The sequence below is a fragment of the Octopus bimaculoides genome, chromosome 4 (genome assembly GCF_001194135.2).
Source record: "Octopus bimaculoides isolate UCB-OBI-ISO-001 chromosome 4, ASM119413v2, whole genome shotgun sequence".
NCBI classification, from domain to species: domain Eukaryota; kingdom Metazoa; phylum Mollusca; class Cephalopoda; order Octopoda; family Octopodidae; genus Octopus; species Octopus bimaculoides.
In genome coordinates this window covers 120,524,493-120,538,813 of record NC_068984.1, presented here as the reverse complement: position 1 = coordinate 120,538,813, position 14,321 = coordinate 120,524,493, and the positions used below count along the sequence as shown (strand labels likewise).

The 14,321-nt window shown below is 32.6% G+C and overlaps 1 protein-coding gene across 1 annotated transcript in view; it reads right to left on the bottom strand.

Moving 5' to 3' along the window:
• LOC106878541 (microtubule-associated protein tau) overlaps positions 1-14,321 on the bottom strand; it is a 48,665-nt gene that overhangs the window by 32,665 nt on the left and 1,679 nt on the right. Inside the window, exons 2-7 of the mRNA XM_014927777.2 lie at positions 14,274-14,317; positions 13,028-13,137; positions 11,309-11,368; positions 6,586-6,636; positions 4,954-5,035; positions 3,673-3,785 (exon numbers count right to left, since the gene is read on the bottom strand). Of these exons, the coding sequence (XP_014783263.2) occupies positions 3,673-3,785; positions 4,954-5,035; positions 6,586-6,636; positions 11,309-11,368; positions 13,028-13,137; positions 14,274-14,317 (460 nt within the window). The remainder of the gene's footprint in view (positions 1-3,672; positions 3,786-4,953; positions 5,036-6,585; positions 6,637-11,308; positions 11,369-13,027; positions 13,138-14,273; positions 14,318-14,321) is intronic.

Here is a 14,321-nt window from a genome sequence, read left to right as displayed (position 1 = left end):
CTTTATTTAAAAGCAGCAGAAATATAACAAAAAACTGTTACTCGGAGTTTCACGTTCCCATTCATCAGACAGTTTAGTTAGAAATGTCCAATGAACGGGAACGTTAAACTCCGAGTAACAGTCTTTTGTTATATTTCTGCTGCTTTTAAATAAAGCATATTACTCTACCTTTGGTATTTGAGTACTCTTTTTTCCACCTTGTTGCACATTTATGTGCTTACCCCAGTATATATATATATATATATATAAACATACATGCATGTATGTATATAGGAATGTATGTATGAATAATAATAATAATAATAATAATAATAATAATGATAATAATAATCATAATAATAATTTAAATCAGGTAAAAAGAAATTCAAAGAGATGTTACAATCATTTCAGTAAATGAATGGATTTTTGTTTCTTTTATTTCATACCATACCACATATATAGATATACAATATATACAATATATGTAGCATATGCAATTAAATGAAATAAAACTCATATTGTTCATTCACTTCGTCAGATATCATTATTTGAAACACAATCAACTTAAGAAATAAACATGCAATGCAAGATAACTTTATAAAACTTCAAATTTATGTTGACTCCATTCAAATAGACAAAACATATATAATCCCTTATGATTGAACTTCTAAGCATTGGAAATGTCAAAAAGGATATATGTCAACTAAGAGAAATTAAATAAAAATAAGATTCAGCTAGAACATTTCAAAATTCAAAGCATATACTAACACTTACATACGGTGCTTCAATTGGCACCTTTGGACATTGAAGGCACCAATTGGCACTGTTGGACACTATATACATCTATATATAAATACATACACATATATTTGTGTGTGTACACACTAATGTGTATATAGACATCTATATGAATTAAAATTAACAACACAAAACAAAGCTGCCTTTTAGTCAACCATTTCACTATGAGCAGTAATGTTTAGAATATATGTGAAAATTTAAAATTATGTATGAATTTTTATTCTTAAAATACAACTTTTAGAATAAATATCAACAATGTCAATATAACCAAATGAATTCCTTAAGAAAACTAAGAGAATTCTTAATTGTATGAATAAAAGCATCCTCAAGCAGTTTTGCCAATTTCCAATGCAACAATAGCAGCAACACAAAAAAATATTTTTCAACAAAAGCTTCACACCCCTCTCTCCATCTATTTATCTATCTATCTCTTTCTTTCTCTTTCCCACTCCCCTGCTCTTTCTCTCTCACATACACATCATTTGTTTGTTCTCATTTTGCATCCATTTTTCAAACATAGCTTGGGTTAAGAGTGTTACATTTTATTAAGGAATTGTTTTACAACTGGATACCTTTCCTGTCACTACAATAAGATGACTTGACACAACAGCTTGGATGCAGATGATTTAGCACAACTGAGTGGTCATTTGGCCTGTTTTGGCAACAGTACTTTTTTGGTTGTTGGAGCAAACACACAGAAATATACACATATGGAGAGAGAGAGAGAGAGACAGACAGACAGACAGACAGACAGATGAAAGATAATAAGGGAAACATTAAAACGTCTGATGTCAAATAAATCAGTACTGAATCAGTAACACCAAATAAGTGGCACCAAAATGTCTGTACCAAAATGCCTCATACTGTTTTTTGAAGGGGGTTTTAATTTCCTGTCTTCAAAAGAGCTAACTAAACCTACATGGATTAAAGATTATCTCAACCTCAGAAGTATCATTGAAATTTGGTTAACTCCTCTAATCGATGATAACAAATATTGTTTCGGATCTATTTCAAAACGGGGGCACCAGTTTTCATTTATGTTTTATGTAGTGTTTTTGGTACCGAAAGACTTTCAAACTTCGTATACTTATCTATTTTGTGTTATAGAACAGAAAAAAAATTTTGTATTCAAATTTATTTCATGTAAAAAATTGTCTTATTTCGATAATTTCTACTAATCACTGACGTCTATTCAGTTGAAAACAGTTAGCGCTGTAATGGTGTATATCGTATTAATCCCCTAACCCTAACCCTAACTAGACTGTTAACCCTAACCCTAAAACTAACCCTAACTCTAGAATCCGAACTCTAAAATTGTTACACACATAGATACGCACAGCGTAATTATTATATAAACAATATATGCGTATAAATTACGATTAAACCGGATGAAATATGTCACAGGGAATAACATTTTTATGACCGCCCAGCAGTAACTCTATTGAGCTGAATAGACGTCAGTGATTGGTTGAAATTACAGAAATATGACAACTTTAACATGGAATAACTTGCGATGTACGTTTTTTTGTTAAGAAGACTAAGAGTAAAAGATGTTTTATATGACACATTCTACCAGTGTCCCAAGTTTCAAAGTGTTTCGTTAGTGTTTCATTAAGAAAATACTGGTGCCCCCATTTTGAAATAGATCCATTGTTTCTAACATGGGCAAAAGCCAGAAATTTAGTGGCCAATTAACTCAACCCTAGTACTTGATTGGTAATTTATTTCATTAATCCCAAAAGGATGAAAGTAAAACTGACCAAAGCAGGGTTTGAATTCAGAATGTAACGAGCAAGAAGAATTAAAAATATATGGCTTTTGTCCAAGATTCTAATGACCATAACACAGTCCACCACCTTAACACATGCCACCACACTGGCATGTGTTAAAGATTTAAATGCAATGCTAATTGTGAAAAAGAATATAAAATAGTAATGATCTGACTAACAATGACTAAAATGTAAGAAATATAAGGGTAAAAGTTGTCATTCTGAAATGATATGAGTGAAATAGAATTGATAAGTTGAGTAGCATCAAGCTTGGCTGCAACTCATCTGGATAACTGGCTATGAAGCTATTGAGTACAAGCCTAATACTAATTTAGATATCCAATAGAAAATTAATCTCCTAATAGATAAATAACAGATGGAGGACTTATTATGAAATGGAGCATCTTGTTATAAAACTCTCAACACCCGTGAAATTCTGAATAACAAGAGAAACATATTCTAAAATATGTTAAAGTTATCTTAACTGAAAGCAATTAGAAACTTCTATAACATAATTAAAGAAAGTAGCATAATGATAAAAATAGCAATCCAAAAGATTTTTTAGCAATAAAAAGATTGAAAACGATTATATTTAAAAATAATGCTTAACTGATGATTATTTTAATGTTGGAAGTTTTGATTAACTAAAAGAAGGAATGTGGAGCCAACTAAATGACACAGTTTCTAAATCAAATTAACAAATTAATTAGTAAATTATAATGCTCAGAACAATTAGTTAATAATTACCTGCTGTAAAATAGGAATTACAGTCAACAATTCAGTGCTGCCTTTTGGAAAGCAAACCAGCTCCTTTTTTTTAATTTTTAATTTTTTTTTTTTTTTCAATTATAGAACCTTACTTCATAGTGCCAATACCATTTTCTAAATGAAATTAAAAAATCTATAATGATAACTAATATTTTTTGCTTGTTTACGGCTGCCTAAATCTGAAATCAAAGCTAGAGTTTTGATGTAATATATAATTTAATTTTAGTTTTTACCAGAATGTTAATGCAGTTCATAATGACAACAGGCCATAGTTAAATAGCTGAAATAGAAATATCTGTTTTGATGGAGAATACAAAGAAACAAAAAAAAATTTATGCAAATGTAGTGTAAAGCTAACCTTTTTATCTCCACCACCAGGTTTATGATCGACTTTATCCAAAGAGCCCACCTTTGGTTTAGCAGTTTCTAGATAAGACAATCGTTTGTTTTCAATTTTTATATTTCCACCTCCTGAAATTTAAATACATGAATTTAATAAAGTTAGCACAATATAAAAGAATTTTCTAAAATTAGCACAATAAAAAAAATTTTAAAAAAATACATTTCTTAATATCAGTTAACTAATTTTACATTTTCTAAAAATCATCATTTTAACATCCACTTTTCCAAGGGCCAAATGGAGTTTTGTTGAGACAGGTTTTCTATGGCCAGATGCCTTTCCTGTCACCAATCCTCACTTGCTTCTAAACAAGGCAATATTTCCCATTGGCCAGATATATTTCACAGAAAAATGGAAATGAAGGACACCACTTGCATGACAGAGACATATATTTAGAAAAAAATTTTGGTTGCCAATTTCTATTTTTTTAAAATGTTCCATAAAATTTCTACACAAAGTACAGATGGAGGAAAAACTGCTCTACAGAGGAGCAGTAGTTCAAAAGATTAAGAAATTAAAGTTACAATAAATAAATATTTGTTAAACATTTGTTATACATTTTTTTTTTTGAGCCTTGATTTCTATAGCCTATAAGTGATCGAGATCACAACATGAGATGCTGGTCCATTGCAGGGTTTTAGGCCATCAATTTTGAGGGTCAACTATGTATTTAATCTCTCAATTAAGAAATCAGATTTCAGTACCATGTTTTCATACATGCATAAGTATATACGATTAAGGCCTGGAACTTGTGGGAGAGGTTAGTCAATTAATTGACTTCAGTGCATAACTGGTACTTATTTTATCACCCTTGAAAGGTTGGAAGTCAAAACTGACATTGATGGAATTTGAACTCAGAAGAACATAGAAACAGACAAAATGCTACTAAGCATTTTGCCAGGCATGCTAATGATTCTGCCACCTTGCCACCTTAAAAATAATGATCATGATGATGATGATAACAACAATGCACCTGTATAGGTGCATTAGGAACTATCCCTAAAGATTTGAACAGATGGATAGAGGAAATAAACACAAAACCCAGTTTAGTACAGCTCCAGAAAACTGTTATTAGGGACAGCTAGGATACTTAGGAAGGTTTTTGGCATCTAAGGTTACCTGATCTTAGGAATTCTTCTTTTCCAACAGTTTAATCTGTTGCATGTATATGAAATACTGATAATAATAATATGAGTGTATGTATATGTACATCATTATGTACATATATATATATCATACCTGGTCTGTGTGTGATGTTATCCTTTGAACCAACCCTACTTTGAACTGCATCGTATTTCTCCTTCTTGTTGATGATTTTGACCTAGAAGTTAAAAGCAAAAAGGAAAACAAACTATATTACTATTTCATATGAAATATCTCATACATCAATTCACTCATTTCTTTTCGAGTAGTCAAGTATCTTAAGATACCTATGCATATATCAGAGGATGAATGTATTCCTTATTTCAGTCAGGGTACTCTATAAACTGTGCATTTGTACACCTTCACACATTTCATAACTTGCACGCAAAATTTTTTTTTAAATGTGTACACTCAAAGTTTGCAGGATGAAATTGAATTTTCTTTTTAACTGAACAAATTCAAGTGATGATTATTGTACACATATTTTGCAAAGAAAGACTGAGTTTGCTCACTGGTAAATTTTTGTGCACACTCACAGAAATTTTTTTTAGAAGAAACATTGCTCCCAATCATTATCTCATTAAAATCATCAAATACCAGTAATATACAGGCGTAATTGACCAGAAACAAAGACTAATTACACGCTCTGTTGAGGCTATGGTTTATCTAAAACATTCAGTTGTGTATCGATTGATTATTAGGGAGGGTTTGCAACATTATCTCCCTTTTTATTACCTCTCTATAACAGTCTATAAGGAATATAAACTCTTACAAATATCAATGACAAAGCCTCTATATAGTTACTTGAATAGCTAGAAATAGCCAAATTTCCTTCGAATAACACCCAACAATTTTAAGTGAAGAAAGGACACATAGGATAATGTCATTCACAGCTTGTAAAAACCAAAAGGATAAAAGATGTGGTGGTCATGACTAGAATGTCTTTCATTATAGGTCAGCTCAATTAGGGTTGACTCAGGGTTAAACAAGACTCACAGCAAAGTTGAAGTAATTATGTTATCTCACAGTGGAATATCTTTTCTTAGGTAAATATTTCAAATTTACACTAAAATACCTAATGCAGAACAGAAGCAAAGTGAATGTAGCAAAACAAAAGACACCTCCAAATATCTTTAAATATGCTGACAATTTAAACCAAACAGGTGTAATTAATTTAGAAGTCATTATTCCTTAAAACAAACTGAATATCCTTTACAAACTTCATATATTATTTTAACCAGCTACTGAATAAAGATAATTATTTTTGAACACATAAACAATGTTGAAAAAAAGAGCAATCAATTGCTCAATTGCTCCTGATAAAGATATCAGGATACCTAAAATTTTGTTTGCTGGTAAAGAATATTATTTGCTTCTAATGTGCTATATAAATGCAGAAAGTTAATAGAGTATATCAAGCAGAGAACTATGATTATATATACAGTTATATAAACATTAAAAACAGTGATTTAATGAGGGAAGAAGAGAAAAATATGCCATAAGTCTTTAGGCTACAACTCACCACTAATGATACAATAAAAAAAAAAATACAAATCTTAAATGAAATCTCAGAAAAAGAAAGAAAAAACCGCAACAAGGGAAACAACTCTTCACTTGTATACATTTGTTCAGATTACACATACATCATGATCTAAATATGTCACAGACTTTCTGCATAGTACACCTAACCAAAAAGTTATCTTGAATTGTTTTTGAAGCACATCTCACCTGATTATGGAAACCGCTGCCCATGTCTGGTCTGAATTTATTCACAGGAACCTAAAATTAATCAATGCTTAACGTATGATGGGCAGTATTATTTTTTTAGTATTTAAAAATTTTGTACTGATCAGTCAGGGTTAGCATTACACATTAGAGCAATTTGGTGGTTGTTTAAGATCTTAAAATCTAGGAACTCTGCCCAAATTCTGAACAACTATACCAAACTTCTTAATGCAACTGAAATCACAAAATCTCAGTTAGAAAGGGAATAGGGGAGGTCACTCTCAGAACAGATGATGGCTGTCGGTGAGGCGATCGCATGATTTGGCTTAAATTTCAAATTTTATCAGATAACAGATTTACTCAATCATCATCATCATCGTCATCACCACCACCATCATCATTTTAACGTGCACTTTTCCATTCTTGCATGGGATGGAATTTGTTAAGGCAGATTTTTTTTACGATCAGATGCCCTTTCTGTTGTCAACCCTCACCTGTTTCCAAGTAAGGTAATATCTCCCAATGGCCAAACATGCTTTTATAGAAGACTAGAAACAAAAGACTCCATCTTTGTATGATGCTGACATTCGTTTACAACTAAACACACAAAGTCAAGGCATGAAGATAGTAAAACACACACACACACACAGACCTGTTTAATCCCTTCCCTTTCCCCCACCACTCCCTCTAGTTCTCACTCTCCTTTTGAAATCTTGTGAACTCCCCCACCTACCTACCCTCTCCAATCCCTGGTCCACTTCACTATAGACACCACCCTGTAACTTAGACGTCCAGCCCCCTACCCCATCTCTGTCACATTTTCATCATCTTTCTCTACACTCTTCTAATGCAAGACATCTGTCTGTCCTTCAATACTACTACTTCACCCCTCCCTGTAGAGGGGGGGTCTTGTCCGGCAAGTCATTTGATGACTTCATTGCTGTTGGTGCTACATAAAAAGCACCCAATACACTGCACTCAGTGACCTCACTGCTGCTGGGGTAATATAAAAGCATCCAACAATAGAAACAACGACAAAAAAAAAAAATAAATAAAGGCAAAGCTTGGAGCAGTTTTCTGACTTACTAGTTCTAGTCAAACTGTCCTACCCATGACATTAAGAAAAACAGACGGCACATGATGAAGATGATGATATATAACAGGCAGCCTACCAAATCCATTCACAAGGCCTAGGTCAGCCTGAGGTTGTAGTAGAGGACACTTGCCTAAGGTGTCAAGTAAACAGAATGACAACTGGAGGAATCTCTAGTGATAAAGTTGTTGAAAGTGGTGCAGAATAAATGGCTGCAGTAGAGAGAATACACTGTTGAGCTTTCAGAAGGGGCATGCATTGAAGGACTGACCTAGGGTACAGAATATCCTAGCACCAGCCCTGCCTCCAGTTTCTATCGTACTTACCACTGCTTGAATTAGAACCATTTCTACTCAACCACAGAGCTTGTGTCAGTGTCACCAATATGCATTCCATTTGGTCAATCAACTAGATTACCTTTTTGACTTAAAGTCTAAATAGCAGTTTATATGTCAGATAGTCATAATCTAAATGTAATTCTCACACATTATCAGCTCAAGACAGTAGTAAGTGAAAGTGGAAACATAATATGGAGGGAACAGATAGCAGGAGAAATCTTCAAAAGAACTCCTGTCAAACAGGTGGTCCAGCCCATTCATTTCCGATATACTAAGGAAAGAGCCAAGATCACCTAGGTAGTGACCCCTAGGTGTTCACCTGCTATTATTTAAATGCCACCTTTATTGGGTTGGCTTAGATCAGGGCTTCTCAACCATTTTTTATCAATGGACTCCTTTGGTTACTATTTTATTCTAAAGGACCCCCATAGCCTTTCGATGTTTAAAAACCAGTTTTATAGAAACATCTTTCAAAATTCCTATTTTGTTTTTCTCACATTAACTTGTGTAGGTTGAGCTATGTAAAATTTTAGAGAAAGAAACCTTGCTGTTTCTAGAAATACATACATCTAGAGAAAAATTTTTTTCAGGGGCCCTTAAAATACTATTGTGGATTCCCAATTTACTATTTTGTTACATGAACCACCAAAAATCTTATATGGACCCTCAGGGACCATATGGGCCCCAGTTAAGAACCATGGCCTTAGATGACAAAGCTGATAATTTCACTCACAAATTTTAAATTGATCTCGTGATTTCACCAAGGTGTAGCACAGTGGAATTGCACCTGACACCTCATGATTGTAAGATAAGCTTTTTATCCATTCTGCCAAGTCACATTGGGAATGCGAGTCTTGTATATTCATATTATCATTTTGATAATACTTATCATTCGAGAAAGAGTAGCTAAATAAATGTACACAATAAATTTATAAGAGAATTGCTAGTAAAAAAAAAACTTAATAGTATTCATATTTTTACAAAGAGAGGAAAATAGTTGGCACACCATATTTTACCAGGCCCTAATGCATACAAAAACAAAACAAAAAAAAAAAAGAAAACCAATTTGAATTTAAAAACAGTGAAGTGTTTAATATGTCATCACCAAGTCTATAGTAAAAGTCCACATAACTGTTATTAAAAAATTACTATTTAGAAGTTTACATCTCATTATGAAAAAATATTTATGAATTCACCTAAAGCATCAATAAAATTTCCACTATAAACACAAATAAATCAGACAATACAAGTAGTTTATTTCAAAATTGATGAGTTCTAAAGTATTCACAAACACTAAAGACAAATTAGATATTATTAGTCAAACCACAAACAGCCTAGCCTGGAGCAAAACTCAAAAGAAGACTATCAACTTCAAATATAATAAAAAATATAATTTGTATACACACACACACACGCACGTATGTATAAGTGTATATATATATATATATATATATATATATATATATACATACTATATGAAAAGAGTGAGAGACTTAGAAAACAGAGAGTGGACCATAATTTTCAGTCTCCATAGTAAAAACTTGAGCTACACCATTTCTTTTTAAACAATATCAAACATATAGACATTTATAATGCCTATCCTCTCATGTGTACATACAATCACATACACATATATATTTCATTTGTACCAATCACTTGCATTTAAATAACTGATGCATTTTAATCTCAGCTTGCTAGACATTAAAATATTCCAATCAAGCTAAACAGATTATGCTTTCAGCTCATGCAACTACTGCTCTAAGACTTTGCATATACATATATATATATGAAAAACAAGAACGAAAATGCTACTTTCTTAAAATTGGGTACATTTTAATTTTCCTTTTACATATTTTGGTTTTTGAAAAACCTTATCAAAAATATGTACTAAAATGGAATATGTAAAGAGAAGGGAGTTTTTTCTTTTTTTGAAAACCTTATACATTACATGACATTGCAGATATGATGGTTGTGTAGCAGCACAAATCCACACAGTGAGCCAATAAAAAGAAATCTGTGGATTTGGTGATATCAATGAAAAGTCCTTCTAGGATTTTTATTATTTTGTTGTTTCCAGATTCTGAGAATTTAGCATTATCAACAGAAGTAGATAAAATAAAGATGTTTGTGAGTGCAAGTGGTAGGTGATGTTTAAGAAATCCCAAGCAAAGAAAGGTACCAGTATCTGGTCCCTCAGAACAATTAACACCCAAATCTCCTTCCATCTATACTATGTCAAAAGGATGTTGTTGAATAAACCCAGCTAGTTCTGCTTGAGCAAACCTTTGATAGCGGGATAAACAACTGAATGTATAGAGGCAAACTTTGTCTTGTATTCCACATATATGCCATGTTTTACTCCGATCTGAGACCAGAGATGTCAAACAGCTATAGAGTATACAAGAATAGTGTAATGTAGCAATTAGAGTATGATGCATATATTTTGCTACCAAAAATATATGTAATAAAGACATGTGATGTAAACACACGTGATATAGTTTCAGGTGAATGCTTAGTAATTTGAATTAAGATCTGAAACAATTATTGTTGCCAACCTTTTTTTATGTCAGGATAGTGAACGATACTGTATCTTTCTCAAATGTGGTTAACTTTAAATGCTGTATGTATACAAACACAATACTGACAGGCATACAACACTGACAGACATACAGTTGCAGTCATGAATTGCAGCTGTATGTCTGTCGAGTTCATGAGTATCTACATACAAACCAGAAAATGGCTGGGGATAATACCAAAAAAGATGACAACAATGAAAAATGTGGTACAACAGTTAGAATGATCCAAATGTTTATAAAAATACATGCAAGCATTCATACAAATAAGTACATGTATGTGTGTGTGTGTGTGTGTGTGTGTGTGTGTGTGTGTGTGCATGTATGTATGTATACCCAATGAAATAATTTGAAATTTATTACAATATACAACGTAGCTAAAATGATTTCAACATTCAGGAAACATTAAAAACAGATGTAACCAACAAGGAATGTCATGCATATAGCTGATGTGATGTACCAAAGCTTAAGCATGATGGGGGGGCAGAGCTTGTTTAGAAAGTAATTACAAATTAGCCAACTCTGTAGCAATGAGCTAGGATAGGGATAGTGAAAGCTGATGTTATACTCAAACTGTATTATTAATATTGGAATATATCTATGGGTAAGTGTTAAGCTGTAATTGTTATTGATCTGAAGTGAACAACAGAGTGTGCCAAGGATAATGTTTTGGAGAGCTTTGGTAGTCGGAATGGCTGCATAATACAAGTGTGAATTCCAACCTTTGCTTTTTTCTTCCTTGGACTATCCTTAGATCTGCCAGTCTTCCCTGATGTCTTTGACTTCCAATACAAAACAAAATCAATGCAGATCATCAACCAAACCAAAAGGTAATAAATCAAGAAATCAAAAAATAATAATAATAATACTTTCATATTCAGCATCTTTCATAAAAGATGCTTTACAAAAACCCAACTATGTCATGCAACAGATAAAAATGAAAATTGTAACAGGAGGAGGGGGAGGGAGGAGGAGGGATGCAGCAGCAGGAGGGGAAGAAGGAAGAGGGTTCGAGAGTGGTGATGGCTACAAGATACGATAGCCAGTACCATTCTACATTTGTATACACATAAATATTATACACTCTGGTATTTTAATCTGATGCTGTTACAAGTGCACATAAATTGATTCTAGCCTGGCCTGCTTTTGCACCAATCAGTAGATGCTTTCCTTACTGATTTCTCTACCAAAACAAGCATATTTGGTTTAGCTCAATGAGGAAATCAAATCAAGTTGAAACACCAACCATGTCTGGTAATCCACTGGCATTCTAAATGATGCCCTGTGTCTTTAACACACAATTCTTTGAGAAGTTTCTCACAGACAAAATATTATAGGTAGAACCATTCCATGTTTGTATACACATTATAAACATTATATACATCAGTATTATATATAATATTATATATACTGTTCATAAAATAACGATTCAGCCATTAACATTGTTAATATTGATTATAAAGGGTGAGGTGTTGGCAGAAATGGTAGAGCAATATACAAAATGTTTTGCAATATGTTAAAGCAGCTCTCCTTGTCCTAAGTTCAAATTTCACTATAGCGAACTTTACCTGACATCCATACAGAATCATGACATCTTTATAGGGTCAATAAGCTAAAGTATTGGTCAAGGACTAGGATTGATATAATTCACAGTTCCCACCACCAAATGCATGGCATTGTGCCTATGCAAATAAAATAAAAAAGAAAGAAATTTGACAAGCCAATTTATTTGTTATTTTATCAGAAATTAAATGTGAGCTACAAATGGTTTAGTTGATGAGGAGATGGATCTGTATTAGACAGACCTTTAGATTAAACTCTCTCATTGGCAACATTTTGTGTTCGTAGGGAAAATAAATTATTCTTCTCCGGTTTCTATGACTGAAGAGGAGATAACCACTCCAAAATGCTTGCATCTTACAGTCTGGGTAGGTGGCACTGTGAGCTGATTTAGAGGTATTTACACCATTTGTCTACAGTGTGAAATTTTCTCCATGGCAAAATATGGTGAATGGCTTGCTTACATGTTAGAACGTGCCATGAGCATATTTGAACTGCATTCTTTTTGTTCAGGTCAAGAAAGCTGTAAGAGTGCCTCTTCCTGAGAGATAAGCAGTCAAGAAGGGTAAATAAATACATGAACCAGAGATTTATATTAACATTAACTATACTGCCAAAAACAAGGTGGTAGTTAATGAGAGGAAAACATCATAGAATTCAAATTAAGCCTCTTTTCGTCACAGATAATTATCATCTAATACTAGATGGAGAGAGAAACAGAGAAGAAATGAAGGGTATAAGAGAGGAATATAAAAAAGAAAGCAGAATGGAGACCTTATATTTCTATCCTGTTTTTCATACACATACACTCATGCATTCATCTCAGTGCAAGGAGAAAGACAGTACAAAACATTTATTAAAGGAGTTGCTAAATTACTTACATTTCCCCCACCAGGTGTATGCCTTGCATTGTCCAAAGATCCAATTTTAGAACGAACATTTCGAGAGCTTGGTGACGGTGAGGAATGTTGTGCTCCTACTATTTGCCGTGCTAAATAACAACATAAAGAAAATAATACATCACACGCAAATGAAAGAAAAAGTAAACAAAACATTAATTAAGTATTACCAACATATTTATCAATAATAGTGCACAAATTAACAAGACTTCAAAATTACAAATTCAATATCTTTTAAGAATTTTTTTTCCTAACTATTCATTCAAACTTCATGTAAAAGAGGAGAAACTGATGTAATAAAGAATTAGCCCTTTAGCATTTAATCTGGCCACATCTGGCCCAAATATTCTATCTGCCTTATGTTAAAACTGACTAGATCCAACTTTTCACACCTACCCAACAATATCATGAAAAATATACAAACACACCATTGAAATACTGAAGCTACAAGATAATGCATGTCTGACTCACAAGAATGCAAATAAATAAGCAATGCATTTGACAAAGAAGCCTGAATACTAAAGGGTCAAGACTACAAAATTTGAGGAGTAAACTAACATTTAAGTAAAACAAAATTACAATTATGTATTTGTAGTGTTTTGGCAGGGTTGTTATTCTATTGATATAAACATGCAGTGCTTCAATTTCAATTTTTTATTATTCATCATTTGGTTACTTTGTTTTTGGATTTGGATTGCAAGATTCTTTATGTGAGATCGTGTGTTGAAGCATATTTTGTTGTGTGTCTGGGGAGAGTCATTCACTTTTAGTGCCTTATTAGTCAACATCTATTGAAAAGGTTGCAAGATGCAACGAAAATTTTAGGAAAAAGAAATAAGTAAATGAGTGGAAACTTTACTGGTGAGAGTGTTAAATAATAAGGCACTAAAATAGAATGACATAACAAAACGTCATTTGGTTAGTTATTTAACTAACTAACTAATTGGTTGATTAATTAATCACTATTCAATCAGTTGTGTTTGCCAAAGTCCTTTTATTACCAGTCTTCAATAACATCCTCTCAACTTGAGGTGACGAAAAATTATGTCTATTTTCTTTTTGTCTTGGTTTAACATTGCTAAGACTAAAATTGTAAAAGCACTTATATTTTTTAAAAATAACAAACAATAACAATAAATGAAAAGACAATTGAGATTTTTTTACTTTGAACAGGTGGCATTTTGTGAAATACATCTAACCTTCAATTGATTAAGTCAAATTTGCTTACCCGGACTCTGAGTTGACGAAGGAGGGGATTTCCGAGGAGATTTACTGC